Raw genomic sequence first — 22,620 nt, 5'->3', positions numbered from 1 at the left:
GGTAATTCATTCTGCTCTTTAAACTCCCTAAAACTATTCATATATCCATAGCAAACTTTGGTATTTATTTTTGGGTTTATGCCTCATCTTTTATTTTTTCTATGCTTCCTTTAAAGCTCTAAGTTCAGAGAGTATAACACATCTCAAACTCCTTAGAACAATTTACAGTTTTTTTAGAATTCTTTTGGAGAGCCTCATTCCTTTTATCTTTCTCTTCCTTCATGCTCTTTAGTTTTTAGAAATTTGTCTAAAACTAGAATATATGATTCATTATTCCTAGGAGTCACCTCCTTGAATAATTAACCCTAACATAACAAAGTCCCCCTTGTCATCCAAAAACTGGTCACTTCAATTACATCAATTAACTCTTACTTATTTGTTACAGTTAGTTCTAGAAGACTGTGTTGCTTCTACTCTAATTACAGATAAAACTGAAGCAAGGTAAGTCAAGAACTTCTCTAGAGGGTGTTTTTGATCGAGACATCCAACAAATTTAGAGAAAGATGAAAATCCTCTCCCTACTTTTTTTGACTTAGGTTGTTTTTATCATCTGGTTTGAGAAAATGTCACCTGATCTCTCTCCTTGGCTGAATAACTTATGGCACTACTTCATAATGATATAATTGATTTTTTTTCTCTTTGTCCATATGTTATGTTTTCACCTCTATGTTTCTAGAATATCCTGAAAGAGTATGTCTTTTTGCTATTACAGTAGCACTATATTTATCTCGTAAATCAGGCACACCTCATGAAGTATTAGAAGAGCTCTACCTTACTAAGTTAGGTTTCTACTAAAACACTAGTACAGGTTTAAGTTTATAACCTGAAGTTTTAATTCAAAAATTAAATGTCTAATTATTTGTTGTCTGTTACTTTTATTTTTTTTAGGTTTTTATTTGACACAGAGAGAGAGAGAGAGAGAGAGAGAGAGTATGTGAGCACAAATGGGGGAACAGTAGGCAGAGGGAGAAGCAGGATCCCCACTGAGCAGGGAGCCTGATGTGGGGCTTGATCCCAGGACTCTGGGATCATAAGCTGAACCTAAAGCAGATACTTAACTGACTGAGCCACCCAGGAGCCCCTGTTTTCTGTTACTATTAATTTGTCCTCCTAAAAGTATAGGGCAAAAAAAAAAAAAAAAAAGCTCACTAAACAAAACACTTTAGTTACCAACATTTCTTTAGTTTCACTTTCTTTTAGAGATTCTGCAACACATGGCTTCATCTGTACCAATGCACAGACCCAAAGAGATGAGCAGAATTGGTAGGTCCATGATGCTCAAGCTGCATTAAGCTTGATACTTCTCTTTCTCCCACTGTTTCATAATTTTCATTTTGTCTACATATCACCTCTTCTGAGTTTTAAGCTTTTTATTTAGATATAACAGATATTAAAAAAAAACAGATATAATAGACACTTCCTATTTTTATAACAACTCCAGTGATTTTTTTTTTTTTAGGACAAGTAATTTAAAAGGTGAAAAAGAATAACAATAAACTTGTTATTACAGTTTCAGCTTAAGAAAATTAATTTTGGAATATAGTGAGGAGCTTCTTTGTGGCAGAAGTTGGTTATATGTATTTGGAAAATGCTATACATTCTAATCTTCTCTAGGAAAACCACAACATGTTAAAGGTTCTGAGAAGAACCGAAGGAAGAAACCTCTTTAACCTTGTTTAATTATGCATTTCCCAAGATCATTTAAGTAGAAAATACTTTTCTTTTGTGGTACACCTGCTACGTGTGCAAAGTGCTCTGTGAAACATTAGCTTGAAAAATATGTCCCAGGGTGCCTGGGTGGCACAGTGGGTTAAGCCTCTGCCTTTGGCTCAGGTCATGATCCCGGGGTGCTGGGATTGAGCCCCACATCAGGCTCTCTGCTCAGGGGGGAGCCTGCTTCCTCCTCTCTCTGCCTGCCTCTCCGCCTACTTGTGATCTGTCAAATAAATAAATAAAATCTTAAAAAAAAAATGTCCCAATGGTTATTTTTTAAAGCATTTAGTACTTATTTATGCATCTACTGCCCCTATGCAATTTATTGCTTTCTGGACTTCTACCAGATGAGGGGAAGATAATAATTACATTGAGATGAAACCTCAATGTAATGGCGAATCTGGTTCAAAAGAAAAACTTGATAGCAGCTTAGATGGCTGCTGGTAACATTTCAGTATTTCATGAGCTGCTCTGAAAGTTAGGCATGAACAAGGACTTCTGAATCTGACTCCCCTATGTAATGGTCAAAATTCCCATATTTAGTTTAGAACAGGGAAATCTGCAATGCCACTTGCCATTCTGATCTCCACGGCAAATGAAACTAATCAACCATCACACTCTTTTTCAACGGTTTCAAGTTGCCATAAAAGTTAAATGTATTGATCATACCTGTTTTAACATACATAGATAGGTTAAGGGGATAAAAATTACTAAATGGAAGACTTACAATTTCTGTTCATTTAAATTTTCCTAACATTTGTTTCAAATGAGCATAAAAATCTAGCCTATCAATTTGCAATATACATTTCCTATTATTTTAAGAGTTCCCATCTGGTATTCAGTTCCTTTCTCCTCTCTTGGGGTTCCTGTACAGAGAAGACCTCTATGAATAAAATGTAGAGAAGAAAATTAAGTCATATATTTTATGTGTTTTTAATTGAAAAGAGCTGACCAGGGCACGTGGGTGGTTCAGTCAGGTGGGCATCTGCCTCAGGCTCAGGTCATGATCCCAGGGTCCTGGGATCAAGTTCCACATTGGGCTCCCTGCTTGGGAGGGAGTCTGCTTCTCCCTCTGCTTATGCTTGCGCTCTCTATCTCACAAAAATAAAAATCTTAAAACAAAAAAAAGAGTTGACTATCAAAAATCAGAATATATCAGTCAAAAAAGAGCTGACCATCAGATGGCAGAATATATCAGTCAAAATCCACTGGTGCCTTAATCACTATTATATCACACTGTCATACTGGATCTCTTTCTTAAAACTACACAGGGTACATAATTTAACTCCTTAGTAATCTCAGACTGCTTACTATTTTCTGGGCAACTGAAAGGTTGTTTTTTTTTAAATTAATAATTTTCCAATAATTCCAATTATTCTATATATTTTTAATTTCACTTTCTTTAAAAAAAATTTATTTATTTAGAGAGAGAGAGTGCAGGAGGGGAGGGGCAGAGGGAGAAGTAGAAAAAGAATTCCAAGCAGACTCTCCTGCTGAGTGGGCCCAAATTGGTGCTCCATTTCATGACACTTAAGATCATGACCTGAGCCAAAATCAAGAGCAGGACACTCAATTGACTGAACCATTCAGGCACCCCAACTTCACTGACATTTATTGCTGAAATATTCATATTTATTTATAATATTTATTGCTGAAATATTCATATTTATTTATAATATTTCTATTTTGGGTAGTCAACAAATTACATTTTTAAAAAACGGAAAACCAACCCTTGTTTTTCATTCAGCTTTTTCCTTGTAAGAAGAAAAGTGAGCAAATGCAAGCTGACTGAGCCAAGGGAAAAAGGTGGAAGAAAATAATTATACAAAGCAATAGTTCCATGTGAATTCATGCTACAAATATGAACTTATTAGTAAGTATCTTAAAGACTTAAAGACTGGAGAACTAGAAATATTTAAGAAATGAAAGAATTTGCTATTTAAAACTCTCTTCTCTTCTCTACTCCCCACCCCACCACCACCATTAATCCATTGGAAATCTTAGCTAATAAAAACAAAAAATCCTCATCCAATCCTGATCAATCAAAGTAACAAAACTCATGAATATGGTGGAATTTAATAGTGAGTAAGGTAACTTTACATAGTATCTGAAAGTACATATGTAAGGATACCTAAAATGCCATAAATGTATTAACTTATCTTTTTTTATCCACAATATATATTTAAATGCTAACATATACATTTTGAGGACAAATATTCAACCATATACATTTCAAGACCATTAGTGAAATTTAACTGAAAGACAAACAGAAGAGGCCAACAATGTATTCAAAATTGCACACAATTACTTGACATGAAACAAAATACAAACATTAATATTACTGCAAACATCACTGAAACAGAGTAAGACAAACAAAATTTCCGTAATATACACCAGGAAAAATTTCATACACATTTTGTTTCTTGCTATTAAAATCTGTTCTGTCCTATTAATATCTCCAAATATTTAATTCTCAACCTTTAATGTCTTTTAGGATTAATTCCAAAAAATTGGTCCAACAACTTTGTAATAAAGAAATATGAGGTTAGGAACAATTTGTTTCTTCTGAAACAACTGATGATTCCAGGAAGATACTCATTAGGCTTTAATAGTCACTGGAAACATTTTTAAAAGCATGGAGTCCTAGAAACAGAAAGTATTCTAGAAGTTAAAAATTATATAAATCAAATACCTCATTTTACAGAAGAAGAAATTCTGACCTTGAGCACCCTAACCTTAAGATTAGAGCAGAAAAAACTAGGGATTCTTGACCTTTTTTCTTCACTCCCTGTATACCATAAAAGCAAAGGCCTCAAATTTATTTTCACTAGAAAGGAATGATGGATGCCTCTGATCCTCTACTTTATGTTTGCTAAATGGTCTTACCTGAAAATACCTCAAAAGCCTAAAACACTTAAATTTAGAAAAATGAAGAATTAAATCATGGTACGACCTATACTGGTATTCAAATCATAAAATGTTAACTTCTTATAATGGTTTCATCATAAAAATAGAAATAAGACATAAACATATTGGTAGAAAATAAAGATGCAATGATAGAAAGGAAAATATTTTAACGTTAAAAATTTAATGTCTTGTTACTTTTCATATATTCACCACAAATATTACTGCAAGGATATTAATACTTACTACAGGCCATGCACTTTGCTAGGCACCAGAGATAAAGACTGCATACGAATACTACATGCCAGAAATAAGACAAAATTAATCTGGTTGGTATTTTTGTTAAAAAAAGAAAAATACCAGTTATGTAGCTAATTTAATTTCACAAGAATAAAATGTAGAAAAGGTGCATTTCATTTCTAAAGACTTTTGTTTTCGAAAGAGGAAAAACAAAATTCAAAGCTAGGAACTATGCATGATAGCAGAAAAAAATAGCTGACTGATTATCCTGTAACCTTGGGCTTCACTTTAGTTCTCACACTAATTATATAAAAGTGGAAAAGTCCCTTAATATCTCTGGGTTTTAGTTTCCTTCTGTAAAGCAAGGCTATCACATGTAAGTTCCTTTCCACATTTGTGATTCCACACCAATTAGCAGCAGCAGGAAAAAGTAAAGCAATGCTCTTAACATATAAGCACATAAATTCATAAACTGTTGAAGAAATTTAATCCATGAGTGCCTTTTATGTGCCAGAATGTACTCAATGTATTAAAACTTATCTGGCTTACATGTATGCCTAAGAAATCTTTCTTCAAGAGAATCTTAAAATAAAAATCTCAAAAATAACAAGAATAGTTAACATCCATCAAAATTTTTAATAATGGGAGAAACAGAGAAGAATGAAAAATCTGTTTTTGTCAGATCTAGTCTTCCATGAATCTGACTGGGTATGCTTAGATCTTCATCACAAAAACATCTTGAATGAAAACAACCATTAAAAAAAATGAAGACGGCTAAGAAGACCAGTGTCTGGCTCACTGGCTTGAAATGAAAACATCAATTCTGTCAGAGGGAGTCACCAAGCCTAAATGCTAATAACTGCCCATTACATCAATCTACACAGTTCTGAGATGATATAGGTTATTTTATTTATTAATCTACTCAAGAGATGGTCACCAGCCTGCCAAGATTAAAAAGCAAAACAAACAACTTTCATCACTGGGCAAGATAGATCAGCAGTCCTGTGAGGACCTTTACACACCTGCGTCTCTCCCTGACCTCTGATGTGGAGGAGACAGTGCCAGCAGTAGTTGTAGTCAGGGTTGTGGTTGAGGCTGCAGCATTTACAACAGTTGGAGCAACAGGGATGGTCAATGCCGTAGGAACACTGTCCTTTTCTTTTTCAGTACTATCCTCAGCCCACAAACGATTTGAGGTACTATCGCATCATAAGCAGCAACACAAAAAGAGAAAAGGAAAACAGCTAAACAATGAAAGCACTTTCTAGCAGCTCAAACAGGTGACTATAGGGATGGATTTTTTAAAACACAAGGCAAGACATCTTTCAGCTATGAACCAAAAAGCTCACCCAGAGCTGTCAAAGGAGAAATTTACTTAATTTTAAGCAGCCTGATTCAAAGAAAGTTAATAATTCAGAACTTAATTTTTTTCCCCAGACATGCGTAATTGCCTCTTTTTGGAACCAATTTTGATTGTAAATAATTTTAATGAGGTAAATGAAAAAATCCAGAGCCCCACAATCTTCTAAACAAAAATGCATGCACATACATAAGCACACAGTAGGCCTGAACACAAAATGTATCTGTGACTCACCTGCTTTGTGTGCCTGCTGAGGAAGAACCCGTTGTAATCTTTGTAGTAGTGCTTGTGCTGGAAAGCAGGCTTTTCTGAAGCCCAGCTGCAGAGGTAACTGTTGGTGTTGATGTGGTGCTTGGAACACTAGAACTAATCAAATCATCTGGTCTTCTACCAAAGGAGCAACTAAAGGAAAGAGTCATATCTATATAGGATGTGTTTGTATGTGTATTCTATAGTTAATGTCTATATATTATACAGATTCACAAGGCTAGAAAAAAATCTAAAATACTGTGTTCCTAAATACACCACCGGCTCCAGCACCAAGAGTTGCATCTACAACTTGCTAGGAGTCTGGATGTTTTCACTAATTTGGTAGTGTATCATTTTACTGCCTCCCCCCTCCCTCAACAGGACTCAAAGATGATCTGATCTGGTATTTTCCATTCCTGGACTATTACACACCATATGGTCATGCCAGGCTGGGTCTGAGAAAAACACTTAGGTTTGGTTTTATTCAGGGAAAGTGAAGATAGACCTTTTTGAAGAAAAGTGTTTCAGCAATAAGTCACATCCTTAAGTAGTGACCCATGACTGTATTATACTTGTTCATCTTTTCTTCTTCTTTTTGGTTGTTTTTAGCAGAGAAAACATTTAAAGTCTCCCCCCCACCCCATGTGATTTTATTACCAACATTTTGATTCAAGACATTTCCGTATCTCTGAGTTCTAAGAAAAGTAGAAACTTCCAGGTCACTAAATAATGACCAGGTCAATGAAGACACTAATCTATTCAACTGCTGTAGTTAATTAGAAGGAAGTTAGTTAGTTAATTAGAAGGAACTCCTTCTAAACATGCTACAATCTAAAGGTACTTACTAATATAGCAAATCTAATGAAATATATATATATATGGCATAAGTAGAAGCAAATTTTCACCCATCTTTAAATATATATTCTGGGTCTTTAAATGATGTTTTATTTAAACAAAAGATGTATTTATAAAAGCACATATTTTTGTAATGATACTAAATTGAGGGCCCCCCAAAAACTGCCTCATATTTCTATAAAAGTCAAGAATGTTATTCAAGAATTATGTTACCTTTTATGATAAGTTGATCCTTCATTAACTGAACTATTCTTTTTGAGATCATCTTCCCATTTTCTTCTTGTATATGAACTACTTGTACGCAAACTTGAAGAATCTCTGTGAAAAGAACATCCTTTAAGTTCTGGTATATAATTTTAAAATAGGTTAAAAAAGCTGTGTATTAATAAACATTAGTAGAAGCAGAAACCAATAAAATCCCTTGGGAAAGCACTTTGGCGTATTACTGAAAGTAATTCTGGTTCTAAGATTCTATTCCTCGGGTATAATCCTAATTACAGGGGGGGAAATTAAGATGTTTACAAAAGGTTTACTTATGATCACAAAATATGGGGAGGGTGTGGGGAGGAGAGAGAATCCCAGGCAGGGGATGTCTAGCACGGAGCCTGACATGGGGCTCAATCTCACAACCCTGAGATCATGACCTGAGCTGAAATCAAGAGCTGGATGCTTAACTGACTGAGTCACCCAGGCATCCCAATAAAGATTTCACACTAAAAACATACAGCAAATCATAATAAACTCACCTGTTTTCCTTCTCTTCAATATCAGATGTACTGGCTAGTCGTCTTGGTATTGTAGGTGCAACATATGCAAGTCTAGTTCCTTTACTATCTTTCTCCTACACAAAAGGAAAAAAATGAGTAAAAATAAATCTGTGTGATGATTATAAGAGCTGCTAAAAGTATTAAGGAAAGAGTATTCAACAATGTACATAATATAGCCATCACAGTTTACTTTATAGTATTCTTCCAAAGTTCCTAGCTATATTCTAAAATTAATGTCTATTAACAATACTATAAACACTAAAGGACAGCCTGTTTAAAATAATTTTCTTTCTCCTTTAATCTAAAATTAGACAATATTTTAACACATGGAAAAAAATCCCTCCACATTTTAATGACTTTTTCTAAAACTTCTATAGCAGGTTATATAAGGTAACGGAGTATGATAAAGTAAAATATTCTTATTTTTCTAAAGAAATAAGGTCTCAAAAATGGTTGACTGGTAAGTCCCAGTTATTTCTTATGTAAGTTATTTACTACTTTGATGTAATATTAAAATATTCAGAACAAAAATTACTTAAAATTGTATTTATCCAAATCTGGGTGAGACTGTAGTAGCAAGGGCATCTGATATGTTCCCACTATAATGGCAGCAAGTACTTGGAAAAGAACAGGCCAGTCAATTCATACAAAATAAAAAACATTAAAATTACTTGATGAGAAGTTCCATTTCTGAATTTCTGATACAAAAGAAATACTTTTAAATCGGGGAAGGAAACTATATGGAAAAAAGTCCAAGCACTAAAAATGCAATAGAGAATAGATAATCCAGCTATATAAAATATCACTGAATGAACTGTGGTACATTCTATTTGATGTTATTTATAACTTAGTATTACCTTTCCAAATATAGTTATTAAAACTACTCATCAGAAGGAGACTTCTTTTGATATGAAAAAGCAGATAAAAAAACTGCAGATACTGGATAAAAGCAACCTAGGAGTATAATTACCTTCTGGAATAACTAAATTCTAGAATGAATGCCCTTAATACATTTTATTGTAAGCTCTCAAGTAGGATAAAGCATTAGAGTATAATCTCATAATTGATTTTTTTGGCAAACACATCTGATTTTCCCAATACTTACAGAGGCACACTTCATTTTATTCACTAACAGATATTGTGGTTTTTACAAATTGAAATTTGTTAAAACCCTGCATCAAACAAGTATATCCTAGCCATTTTCCAAAAGCATTTGCTCCCTTTATGTCTCTATGTCACATTTCAGTGATTCCAACAATATTTCCAAAATATTACATATTTTTTAAAAGATTTTATTTAGGGGTGCCTGGGTGGCTCAGTGGGTTGAGCCTCTGCCTTCGGCTCAGGTCATTATCCCAGGGTCCTGGGATCGAGCCCCTCATCGGGCTCTCTGCTAGGGAGGGATCCTGCTTCCCCCTCTCTCTCTGCCTGCCTCTCTGCCTACTTGCGATCTCTCTGTCAAATAAATAAAATCTTAAAAAAAAAAAGATTTTATTTATTTATTTGATAGAGAGATCACAAGTAGACAGAGAGGCTGCGGCAGGGGGGTGGGGGGAAGCAGGCTCCCTGCTGAGCAGAGACCCTATGTGGGGCTCGATCCCAGGATCCTGGGATCATGACCTGAGCCGAAGACAGAGGCTTTAACCCATTAAGCCACCCAGGCGCCTCTTCAATATTTTTTTTTAAAGATTTATTTTTTTCATTTGAAAGTGAGAGAGAGCACACGCAAGCAGAGGGAGGGGCAGGAGAGAGAGAATCTCAAGCAGACTCTGCACTGAGCAAAGAGCCCAATGAGGGGCTTTATCTCACGACCCTGAGATCATAACTGAGCCAACACCAAGAGTCGAGACACTTAACCGAATGAGATGCTCAGATGGCCTCAAGCTTTTTCATTATTATTACACGTGGTATGGTGATCTGTGTTCAGTGATTATGAGCTGCTGAAAGCTCAGATTAGGTTTAATATTTTTTAGCAATAAAGTATTTTTTAATTAAGGTATGTATATTTTCTTTAGATATAATGCTACTGCACACTTAAGAGACTACAGTATAAGTATACCTTTTATATACAGTAGGAAACAAAAAAAATCATTTGACTTGCTTTATTACAGTGGTCTGGAGTTAAACCCACAATATCTCTGACACATGCCTGTAATTCCATACTGGTACCTGTTTAAGGTACTTATATTTATATTATCATGTAATTCATTAAGTCAGGTGAATTAAGTTGATACACAGATCTAATAATGATACACAGTAGAAAATCCATCAGATTTGATGTTCCTAGAAAAAAAATTATTACAGTTTTATTAGAAACCAGATTAGGAAATAGAGTACCTTTTCTTTATTATCCAAAGAGGAGGAGAGCCTAGGACTTGAAGCTGAACGCATCACACCTGCAATGTCTTTGTCTTTCTGAGCCTCTTTAGATGCTGTGATTTCTGCAAGTGCGCCATAACTGCCAGTCTTTCTAAGTCCTAACCTCCAGGATGCAGGAGACTCATCCTTTCTCTCTTCTTCTTTGGGAGAAACTTTTGTGGCTGAGGTTGGAAACTGTTTTATTTTATTTTTAAAGAAAAGAAAAAAAAATATTAAGACTGATCAATCCTTAAGCTGGAAATGACAAGTTTACAGGTAATACGTCTCAAATTATAGTTAAAGTTTCAGGAGAAACACTTACTAAGTAGGTTAATGTCTTAGTAAAAAATTTAAAGATCTAAAACTGGAAAAAAAAAAAAAAAGAACTACCTTTCCAAAAGTTAGATTTAATAAAACACACTCCACACTTTATATCACACAGAAAAATTATGATGCAAATACAGAGAACAAAAATGAGCACACCATAAGGACTTTAAAACCATGCATCTTTGGAACCAATACTCATATTAAGCTTGTTATGTTGTAACCTAATATAAATCCTTGCACATAGAAATGCCTCACCATGGATTTTTCACCCTTATTGGGCACAAGAACAATGCCAGTTTTGCGCAAGCCCTGCCTCCATGATGCAGGATCTACTGATTCCACCACAGGCATGATAGGAGCAATGAAATCATACTAAAGCCAATTAAAATAAGACAGGTAAAGAGATAAAGATTGAAAGCATAAGAACAGAAAAGGAAGTTATGAACAAAACACACTTAAAAAGAAGATTTTTATAACAAATTAAAGCCCAGTAACTGGGTAATGATCCAATCTTAAAAGTCACTGGGAACAAATTCTAGTTTTAGCATGAGAGAGATTCTGAAGGAATCTAATAAAGAAATTTCCAAAATAGTTAAAGGCACATGGAGCAGGTCATGTTACAGTATATGAATGAACAAACTTATTGCACCTGAATTTTGTTTTTATTCATTTATATACTTAGGTCAAAAATTTTTAAATCCAGCATAATCAATAAAAAGTAATAGCTGACATACCTTCCACTTACGACATTTATTTCAGTAATATTCTTAATATCATAGCCTTCAACTATTTGATTTTACCACAAAATATTATTTTATACATTTCAACTCAAAATTAATTTTTTATACAAATACTTATTTCATTTGCAAGGCTTTCCAAAAGCGGTAAAAATGAAACATTTGTTATATTTAACTGTTCATTCCAACTCACAAAGTTTAAATATTTAACCACAATTAAGAATAGATGGGTGAACAGAGCAACTAACTAGTTCCTTTAAGTACAGGATATGGGTAATTAAAAAAACAAAAACCACTTTCCCCCATATTTATTGCCAAAGTTTGCTACAATTAGCAGTTTAGCAGTTTAAGAGAGCTTGTTAAAGTACCGAGGATGTCAGAGGGCTACTTCAGAGACGAAACTCGTGTGAGAAACCTCTGGTACCTCCAGTAAGTAATTCCTATCATTAGGGTCAAAATACAGACTCATGATATACAACATTCCCCAGTACCCAAAATGTGTGCTGGAGCCCTAGGGTGCCAGAATAAAATCACAAGGGCACTGTGGGATATTTTAAAGTTTTAAGAGAAAGCAGTGACACCTGTTGGACACCACACAAACTGCCATTGTTAACTTACTTGCACTTAACTACTTAATAAAGGAAACAAAGAGGTCCTTCTTTTGGCCAAGAGGCACTGTGAAAAAAATTAATAAAACGTTAAGCGTTCCACTGACTGAGAAATTTCATCCAGGGACTTCTGTAACATTTTATACAACAAGACAGGTACTTGATGATCAGTTATTGATTTCTGAGTCTCAAGTTGTAGCATCCAAGACCAGAGGTTAGCAAACTTTTCTGTAAAGGACCAGATTGTGAATTTTAGGCTTTGCAAACCACAGTCTCTGTTCTAACTATTCATCTATACTGTTGGACCACAGTTGCCACAGGTAATACATAAGTGAAGGAATGTGGCTGTTCTAAAGAACTTTATTTAGGTACATTGAAATTTTATTTGTGTCACAAAATATTCTTTTGATTTTCCCAACCATTTAAAAATATTAAAACCATTCTAACATGTGGGCTGTACAAAAACAGGTAGTAGGCCAGCTTCGGTCCACAGACCATGGTTTGCTAATCCCTAACCTACAACCTCCCCAAAACTGGAAATAAAGTTACTTCTCCATGATAAAATAGGTAACCTAACATTTACTGAATGGTACAAGAGAAGCTAACATTTAACAGATATTTGCTCCTGTCAAGTCCCTACGCTTAAAAGTCCTTCACGTGCGTTATCTCATTCGATTCTTTCAACCACCCAGTGAAATGCTATTATTACTGCTATTTTAAAGTTGAGAAAAATGAGGGAGTATTAACAATTTTGAAGTGGACATTTGTTGCATTGTAATTACTGATCTCTCTCCATTCTGCCTAATGTGAATTTGGATTTATTGGTTTATGTGTTTCAAAGCTCCTTTCAATTTTACTTGGCCTATAAATGAACATATCTGAAATACTCAACTATACCCACTCCCTGAAACTCTTCTTTTGATGTCTGTAAACAGTTTTGACTGTTTAGTCTGTTCTTTCTTACTCCCCTCCGTCTTAGTCTTCTTGATGTTGTTAGCACAGTCCTGAAACATAAGCATCTCAAGACTCTGTTCTCAGATCTCCTTTCTTCCTCTGAGGGCTGGATATAGGGTCTTCTATACTTCCTAACGTTAAATATTAACAGCGCTCACTTATTCTTCAAATTTGTTATCTCTAATTTAGTCTGACTCCTAAATTCCCAGTCCTGAATTTTTTTTTTTTTAAAGATTTTATTTATTTATTTGACAGAGAGAGAGATCACAAGTAGGCAGAGAGGCAAGGCAGAGAGAGAGAGGAGGAAGCAGACTCCCTGCTGAGCAGAGAGCCCGATGTGGGGCTCGATCCCAGGACTCTGAGATCATGACCTGAACCGAAGGCAGCAGCTTAATCCACTGAGCCACCCAGGCGCCCCCCCAGTCCTGAATTTCTATTTACCTAGAGAATGAACTATCTAGAACTGTAATTAGAACCTTAAACTCAACATATTTAAAATCAAACACCTTTATTTCCAAACCAGCTCTCCCTCAGTTCCCTATTTGTTAGTAGCACCAATAAATTTCTTCTCTTCCCCATATTTGAAACTTCTTATTCATCTCCCCCCATTTATAAATTAGGTGCCAAGTCTTGAATCTCCTGTCCTTTGTAAGACCACTGCCACTTCTCTAGTCTATCATCTTAGGCAACTTCAGTAACTTTCTAGTCAATCTTCTCTCAATTAGCCTCCCTTCAAATATACCTGTTCGTTGCTGCCAAAATAATATTCTATAAAGAATAATTCTCTTGTAGCCTTGTTCAAACATTTTCTAGTTCTCTACTGTTCATCAAATTATAAAAATGTTACCACAGAAATGAAGACATTCCATAATTTGTCTTTACTTTTCCTGTTTCACTTTGTATATGTACCCTATAAATCAATCAAACTACACAACTTATTTTCCCTGAAAATATTTCAAAGTATCCCTACTTTGTTTACATTGTTTCTCTTCTCTTCCTTTCAGTAAACTGTACAAACTCTCCTTCTCTGTTAGTTGAAATACTACCTATGCATTTAAGATTTATCTCAAATGTTCTAATTTTATTACCTCAAAAAACATGATCTCTTCCATTTCTTTTTCAAGATTTATTTATTTATGTGAGAGAGAGAGAGAGTGCATGGCAGGGGAAGGGGCCGAGGGAAAGGAGGAGTCCAAGCAGACTGCACTGAGCACAAATCCCAATGTGGGACTTCATCTCACAACCCTTAGACCATGACCTGAGCTGAAACCAAAAGTCACACTCAACTGACTGCACCACCCAGGCACCCCCTCTTCCATTTTTAAACAATCATTCTATATTTGTACACTTTTATTGGCATACATCATATGGCCATTATTAAATTATTATTACATTTAATAATTGGATCTAATTAACTAAAACACTTAATTCTAAGAAAATGATGAACTTCTACCATCTAATAAATACAGCTTACACTTACCAGAATTTATGTGCATACAGCAAAATAGGTAATCTTTTTCAGAGATTTCAACAATATTTATTTTGATTAAAGAAAGGTATATAAACTCACTGTTAAAACTTTAAAGTTAACTTATTATTATTTTTTAATAATCTTTACACCAATTGCAGGGTTTAAACTCATGACCCCGAGATCAAGAGTTGCATGCTCTCCTGACTGAGCCAGCCAGGTACCCCTACTGTTAAATTTTTATTTTATTTTACTTTATTAATCTTATTTATTTATTTTTAAAGATTTTATTTATCTGACAAAGAGAAAGACAGCAAGAGAGGGAACACAAGGAGGGGGAGAAGGAAAGCTGGATACGGGGCTCTATCCCAGGACCCTGGGATCATGACCTGAGCTGAAGGCAGACACTTAACAACCGAGCCACCAAGGCACCCCTAAAATTTTAAATCATAAAACCAAACTGATAGTTTTATAGGAAACATCTCCACAAATCACAGGCCTGGTCTCTCTTTAATTTTAGCTGAAGAGTTAAGAACTTAATATAATATCATTTAAAGGGAAGATATCTATGTTTTTCTGTAGCTACCCTGAATTATTAGAGAATATAAATGGTATTTAATACTGTTTTAGATCTACCTGTTTTGTGATCTATTTCTTGCTTTGTGTGCACGTGTGTTTTTTTTTCCTTTTTAATTTTTAAAAAATATTTTGTTTATTTATTTGACAGACAGAGCACAAGCAGGGTGAGTGGCAGGCAGAGGAAGAGGGAGAAGCAGGCCACCCACTCGGCAAGGAGCCCAACGTGGGACTCAATCCCAGGACCCTGAGATCATGACCTGAGCTAAAATCAGTTTAAATGACTGAGCCACGCAGACGCCCCCGTGTGTGTATTTCTATTAGTTTACGCACTGGTGGTAGAAGCAAGAGAACTTAAGATACCTTTGTCTACATATCAAAACCGAGTAGTGAGTGGAACCTAAAAACAGAACTCTCTCTCTCTCTCTTTTTTTTTTTTTTAGATTTTATTTATTTTTTTGACAGAAATCACAAGTAGGCAGAAAGGGGGGGAGGGGGGGGGGGGGGGGGGGAAGCAGGCTCCCTGCTCGGCAGGCGGCCTGATGCGGGGCTCGATCCCATGACTCTGAGATCATGACCTGAGCCGAAGGCAGAGGCTTAACCCCCTGAGCCACCCAGGCGCCCCTAAAAACAGAACTCTTAACTATGAAATCTTATAACATGCATTGAAAGATTCAGCTAAGGAAATTCATCTGTGAAGTCCCTAAGTTAAAGGAAAATTCACATTATCCCTAATTGAAACTAACTTAGAAAACATTAAAATGCTATATTAACATAAAAAGTATCACTGAACATAACAGGTTTTAAAAGTCATACAAAATAAGTAAGATTACTCTATCCATTAAAATAATACTTCAAATTATCTGTATGCCACTTTATTAAAATAAAATTTGGTTACAAAACCTTAAGAACAAAGACTAAAAAAATATAATCTTCAACGTAAGTTATGATACCTGAAATTGAGAATAAAATGGAGTTTCTAAACATGCAAAGCATAGAGGAAGATAGCTATTATTGGATCAATTTAATAACAGAATCACAAGTAGCTCTGAGTAAGGATTTTTATAGCAAAGAGGTTACCGGCCTAACTCTAACAGTTATTATGTTATGATTACCATAACTGTAAGTTATTATTACATTAACAATTATTAAGAGTTATTAAGAGCAATTAAGTTATTAAATTGGGGCTATGTTTGAGAAAAATGTAATTGATCAAAAGGATCAAAGTAACTGCAATTACTTGACAATAGCAGTAAAGAGACTGCTTAGCTAAATACTCAAAAATGACAGCCAGTTATTTGTGGCCAGATATTTCAGGGGGATGGAGCTTTTGGGGAACTTCTGATAATCCCATTAATTTTAACAGATAGTAAATCAAAAGAGCTAAAGTTTGGTACTCATTGAAGAAGTATACAAGGACTCTAGAATTAAAGTTTAAAACAGCCTATGATGACTCCAGTTATAGCATGATAATCATCGTTAACATTCTGCAGACAGATTACCCCTGGAGAGTTTCATTTTTAAGCATATATAATATAAATTACTATCATATGAACATAGGTTCTAGCTGAATTCAGGAAGCCCTCAATTCTGGAATACAGAAAGCAAGATAAATCATTCATACATTTCCCTGATATTCAAACTGTAACCAGTGAAATCCATACATTTCTACCACTAAGAACCCATATTATCACTTTCCTTAGCAATAGTTTTAGAGGAAGATTATTACTAGCAGTATGGATTGTGAAAAACTTCTCTAGTTTATTATTCTGAAAGATCCACATTTTGACCACTCTGGAGCCAAATCCAAAGATGAACAATACTGACAACATCACAGAAACACTGCAGGGATTTAAAATCAGTCCTCAAACCCATGCAAACCAAATAATGTCAGATAAGCAACAAAATAAGAAGTCCAAAGGCAGAGACATGACAGTTAAGCACAATGTGCAATCCCTCAGTGGACCCTTGATTTGAAAAAACAAACAGAAAAACATTAGTAAGACAACTGAAAAAACCTTGACTATGGTTTGTATGTAATGAGCATAGATAAAAGTATTATACCAAATCTAAATATTCTAAATAGGATCATTTTATTATGGGAATGAAGGATAATGCTTTCGTATTTAGAAGATATATACTCAAGTATTTAGGGGTAAAATGTTATACTGATAGCACCCAATTCTTAAATGTTTCCACAAAAAAAGTACGTGTGTGTGTTCACAGAGAGGGAAATGAGTACGCTCATTAAAGATAAGTAAGGGTGGTGGGGAGAAGCCTTAAAAAAAAAAAAACAGTGGTATACAAAACAAAACAAAAAACATGTAATGTTTAATTTGGGGTAAAAGAAGTACAGGTTCTAGAGTAGTAGGGAAAAGAAGTATCTTTAAAAAGATCAATACACTACTTGGGAAGCACTGTTTGGTGGAGAAAAGGAAGCAAAACGACAGAGAACAAATGGGGAACAAAATAAGGGGAAAACAAAAAGAAACTGGTATTTTGAGAGCACTTAGTCACTAGCTTAAGCTCTCTCTCTCTCTCTCTCAACCAAGGTTTATAATGCTAATTTACTTTCTCTTTTAGGTTATTATTTTTGTTTTGCCTTTTCCCTGACAGATAAGGGAGACAGCAGCTTGCTCAAACGTCCTTACAATTAATAAGAGGTGGGGTCAGGAGTGATCTCTGGTTTGTCCAAAATCAGAGATCATGCTCTTACTGGCATATCACCCTTGCATGCCTCGTGCTTTGTATAGAGTTAGACAATCTAGGTTCTAGCTCTCTAACTTGTGATAGTACTTTTTGTGCTTAACCGTGAAATTTTTATCAAGATGCGCCTTTACTTACCAGGGATAAAGGATACAAAACCCATGTTTCTCAGAAGTTCAACAGAAATTAAAAACTACCATGACCATTACCATTAGTTTTCATATGCAAACTAGTACTTTAAAAAGTATTTTTTTTTAAATGAATATGGTTCAAAGGAAATCTCAGTCAAATTAAAAAAGAAAAATATATTCTTATTCTAAACCTTAAATATTTTTTTGGAATAAACCGTAAAAATTTAAGGAACTGTCTTAATGCTTTAGTACTTAAACAGAATGTAAGTATCTTTAGCAAACACAATTTTGGCTTACCTTTTTCATAGGTGATGTAGGTGTTGCCTGACCAGATGACACAGGTGTTGTAACAGGAGCTGCTTGTGTACTAGAAGTACTGGCATTAGTTACAGAAGCCATGGGCTTTGTCTTATCTATTACACAAACATGAAAAACGTTAAGAGTCAAGATTCAGTATGGATTGTTTCAATGTCTAGAAAAACAGTATTTTATATTCATTTTTTTGAAAGGTTTTGTTGTTCAAGTCTTTTCTTTTTTTCTTTTTTAACAAGGGAATTTTTCAAGAAGTTTCCAGAAATGTCTCAGTATGTATGCTGAAATAATAGAACATGATGACATAACAAAGCGTCTAAGAATAAAAAACAAAAAACAGAATCTGATTTCCATACTTTTAACACTATAGAAATATAAAACAATTGATATTTAGAAGTTGAATGCCTGAATACAGTGTAACCAAAAAGACTACAAGAGCTACACAATTTTTTCTAATAGATCTACAATTTACATTGTTTATTTAAAACTCATAGCTCCTTTTTATTCCAGGAAATCTAAAAAGTGCTTTTTGTTAATAATCAGTTTATATTCCTGTGAAACAAAGAGCATACTTTCTCACCCCTAAAAAATCTAAACTTAAATGAGAATATCAGCTGAATTAAGCTGAATTAATCTCTTTTCACAATGTATTAAGACAATTTCCAACTAACAATGAAGCACTGAGAAAAACGTTTTTGAAAATATCGATGCCAAAAACATTCAGACTGTATTTGAACATATGTACACATTTTTAAGATTTACTTATTCGAGAGAGAGTGTGCGCACATGCACACGTGAGTGGGAGAGGTAGAGAGAGAGAGAGATTCAGACTCTGTGCTGAGCGCACTCTGACATGGGGCTTGATCTCAAGATCCTGGTATGACCACCTGAGCTGAAACAAGAGTCAGCTGCTTAACCAAATCCGCGACCCAGGTGCCCCTATATTTGATCATACAAATCAGGCTTTTAGCAAAAACAGTTACCTATAAATTTAAATCTATAAATTAGCTGTAATTTATAAATGGGCCAGAAAGGCTTACTTCTCAAACGGTCAAGGATCATTTACCTAGTTTTACATTTACCTAGTTTTACCTAGTTTACCTAGTTTTAAAGTAAACATTTACCTAGTTTTAAAGTAGTCCTTTGGTTTCAAATGAGGGAGGACAGGTATTCTTCTATACTTTGGGGAAGAAGTACAGTACTTTAAAATTCTATGAGATATTCTTTCATGATACTCATATTCATTATACCCCTCTCCTTCCCTTTAGTCAATTTTTCAAAATAACTTTCCACCTTATCATTACTGTATGCCATTATACTTTATAAGTAGAAAATATTAAAACATAATTATCTTTAGGGCAAGTATGTAGTTGTATACATGTATAAATACCAAATAGTTCTGAATTTGTATTGACTCATTCGATTATATTTACGACTAAGAAAATATCCACAAGATGTTAATAGGGTGAAAAGCATAGGATCCCAAACTATACCAAAGGACAAAGCCAAAGTGCCACACTTAAAAATCACTATGCTCTTAGCTTTTTGAATAAACTGAATGAGCTAACCACAGTCTAATGAGCTTTATTCTCATTGTTACACAATACCTCTTTTAATTCAATAGACCTTAAGCCTATTCAGTACAGTTAAGTACAAATCATGCATCATCTATTAGACCATCATCTTGGAAAACAGTCTACCTAAATGGAGATAAGTCAATAAATGTTTATTAAATGCCTCCATATTTCAAGTACTAGGTACTGAGTCCATTGTCCTGGGTAGGTACTGGGGTATAATATACCAGTTGATGAAAAAACAAAACATCTTTTAACTGCACAGAGCTTACAGTGTAGTAGGAAAAATAACTAACAAAAAGATAAAATTCAACAGATTTTTTCCCCCTTTTATATTCTCCTTTTTCTCTTGGTTTAAATATTTGTTTTATATTAGTGAAATCCACATATCAAAGAATGTATACGCATGAATGTATAAACATTCAGGCTTGTTTTATGAATAATAATGAAACAAACGTCAAGTGTCCACCATCCAGCTTAGCATTATTAATACTGTTAAAGCCCTTCTACTAATTTGATTTCAATGAAGAATGAAAATTTCAAGTCCTAGAGTTAAAAAAACCCCCAAAACAAAAATACACTTCCCTTCTCATTCATTCAACTACCTCTCAAATTTATAAATCACTCGGGAGGAAATTAAACTTTTGCTTGAGTTCTTATTTTTAGCTCATTTATAAGAAACCAGTTTGATATATAATTAAAGAAAATTCAGCAAAATCATTATTTTACATCAAATAACGTCCCAAAGAAATAATCTTCCAAAAAAGTAGGTAAAGAAATAATTTAGATATTGTCAAACCAAGCTGTAGCTCTACGGGGAAACAACTGCTTTCTCAAGTTTGCCAAATAAAGTATGATAAAACCTTGGGTGATATTAGAAGAGTGAGATGATATTAGAAGAGTGAGACAGAGGGAACTAGACACATTTACATGGACTAATTCTTGAGATAGAGTCAAATTTTCCTGGCACAAGCAACCACTAGCAACAGGAAGAACAAAATTATCATAGTACAATGCTTTAGAGAAACATTTAAAGTTAGTAAGAAACAGCAGAGAGTGATTGGTATGGCTAAACTCCAGAGGAGGAATACAACGTAATTTAATGGCAATTAGTTCTACTCGTAGTTACAAAGCAGTACAGTTTATCAAGAAAAAAAAAAAAAGAAAAGAAAGAAAGAAAGAAAAAGGAAAAAAAAAAAAAAAAGAACAGTACGTTTAAAGAACTATCCAGATAGTTTAAAGAACTATTTACATCGTTTAGTCCAATTGTTATTTTTACAAGTTAAGGAAATTTCAACCAAAAGAGTTAGGAGACTAGTTTGTTAATGGCAAGACTGGCTTAATCTGAAGGCTTGTTTATTTCAAATAGTTCCCCAGTGCCTGACATGGAACAGTGAATTCTATAGAAGGGCCCAATTAAGAAAATACTCGATAACATCTCAGAAATTTCTGTGAGATGCTTGGATTCTTGAATTCTGCTATGTAAGTAGTAAAAGACCTGACACATTAGTTAAAAGATCTGGGTGCTAGTTCTGGCTTTCTTGTGCACATGTAGTATACTCTGATTTGTAGTAGTGGTGTATTTTACATGTGTGTATTTTACATATTTTACATGCATATGAATTTTATAAAATTCAACTCTACGTTAGCACTTACTACAAAGCATTGCTACATATAGTATCCATTTAAAGCAGGAAATTTCTGAGAAATCTGAGATTAGAGAAATATGAGATTAAACAAATTAACCACAAATACAATTACACTCGTGAATCAGTCTGTGTTCTTAAACAGTATGCATGCTCATTCTCATATAACATACTTTTATTATTAGAAATATTTAATTAGCAAGTCATAAAAACGAACTATAATATTCAGTGACTACCTGGTTGCTTTAGTTTCCAATTTTATCCATACTCTCACCAAGATGAAAGATGTGCTGACTCATCTGACCAGCAGTATGACAGCAATAAATTAGAAATTTTATCGCTGGTGACTAGAAGATGGTCATTTACATATCTCAAAAACTCTTTGTGTTTTACCAAAAAATAATTTACTTGTAGGGTTAGTAAGCTTCAAAAAAACAAAGAAATTTAAGACACAGTACCTGGCAACAAAGCTAGCCTTTATCTGTTTAACATTTCACTTTTAATGGGAAACAGATAATCACTATCTTCTTCCATGTGTGTTTATTTAGTAAACTTTAGTTTCCTGAATTTTCTTAGGGGAAATATTTTGCTGAGTGAGTAAAAATAAAATGATCCATAACTGTTGTTGTGTCTAGAGGAAATTTAGGGAGACCAAGAAATTCTAGGGCTTCATCTATATTTACTGATGACCACCATATTGGTCCTGATAATTTTTTTTTTTTATCAAAAATCTTAATTTGGAAATGGGCTATTTTTTTCTGATAAATTCACATGTTAAAACATCAGTTTATACAACTCAAAGATGGTAACACTGGAATTTTACATTGGAGAAATAACCAATAAATATAAATTTTCTAATAGAAAATTATAATTCATTGAAGCAATACAGAAACCATACCTTTGATAATAAAAAGGACAAGAATGTAAACCGTGATAGTGACTTTGTAAAGAAATTTGGCAACATCCATGAAAAGTGAAATGACACAGTAACTCAATTTTTAAGTATACCTAGTACAGTATCTCTTACTTATACACATGAGGAGACAACTGCACCAATGATCACTATGGCATTATTTGCCAACAATGGAAAAATGGGAGTAAGATAAATTTTTATCAGAAGGGAAACAGATGTACT

At 34.2% G+C, this 22,620-nt stretch overlaps 1 protein-coding gene across 10 annotated transcripts in view; it reads right to left on the bottom strand.

Moving 5' to 3' along the window:
- PPP1R12A (protein phosphatase 1 regulatory subunit 12A) overlaps positions 1-22,620 on the bottom strand; it is a 143,991-nt gene that overhangs the window by 35,352 nt on the left and 86,019 nt on the right. For 6 of the 10 annotated variants that reach the window (XM_032854695.1, XM_032854697.1, XM_032854698.1 and 3 more), the window contains exons 9-14: positions 18,251-18,366; positions 10,426-10,641; positions 8,068-8,162; positions 7,535-7,639; positions 6,452-6,619; positions 5,880-6,056 (exon numbers count right to left, since the gene is read on the bottom strand). In XM_032854695.1, the coding sequence (XP_032710586.1) occupies positions 5,880-6,056; positions 6,452-6,619; positions 7,535-7,639; positions 8,068-8,162; positions 10,426-10,641; positions 18,251-18,366 (877 nt within the window). The remainder of the gene's footprint in view (positions 1-5,879; positions 6,057-6,451; positions 6,620-7,534; positions 7,640-8,067; positions 8,163-10,425; positions 10,642-18,250; positions 18,367-22,620) is intronic. The other 4 variants (XM_032854701.1, XM_032854703.1, XM_032854702.1 and 1 more) reach the window with 3 other exon arrangements.

This window comes from Lontra canadensis, unplaced genomic scaffold, assembly GCF_010015895.1.
Source record: "Lontra canadensis isolate GAN:19392208 unplaced genomic scaffold, GSC_riverotter_1.0 scaffold9, whole genome shotgun sequence".
Classification (NCBI taxonomy): domain Eukaryota; kingdom Metazoa; phylum Chordata; class Mammalia; order Carnivora; family Mustelidae; genus Lontra; species Lontra canadensis.
This window is presented reverse-complemented; position numbering and strand designations above follow the sequence as displayed.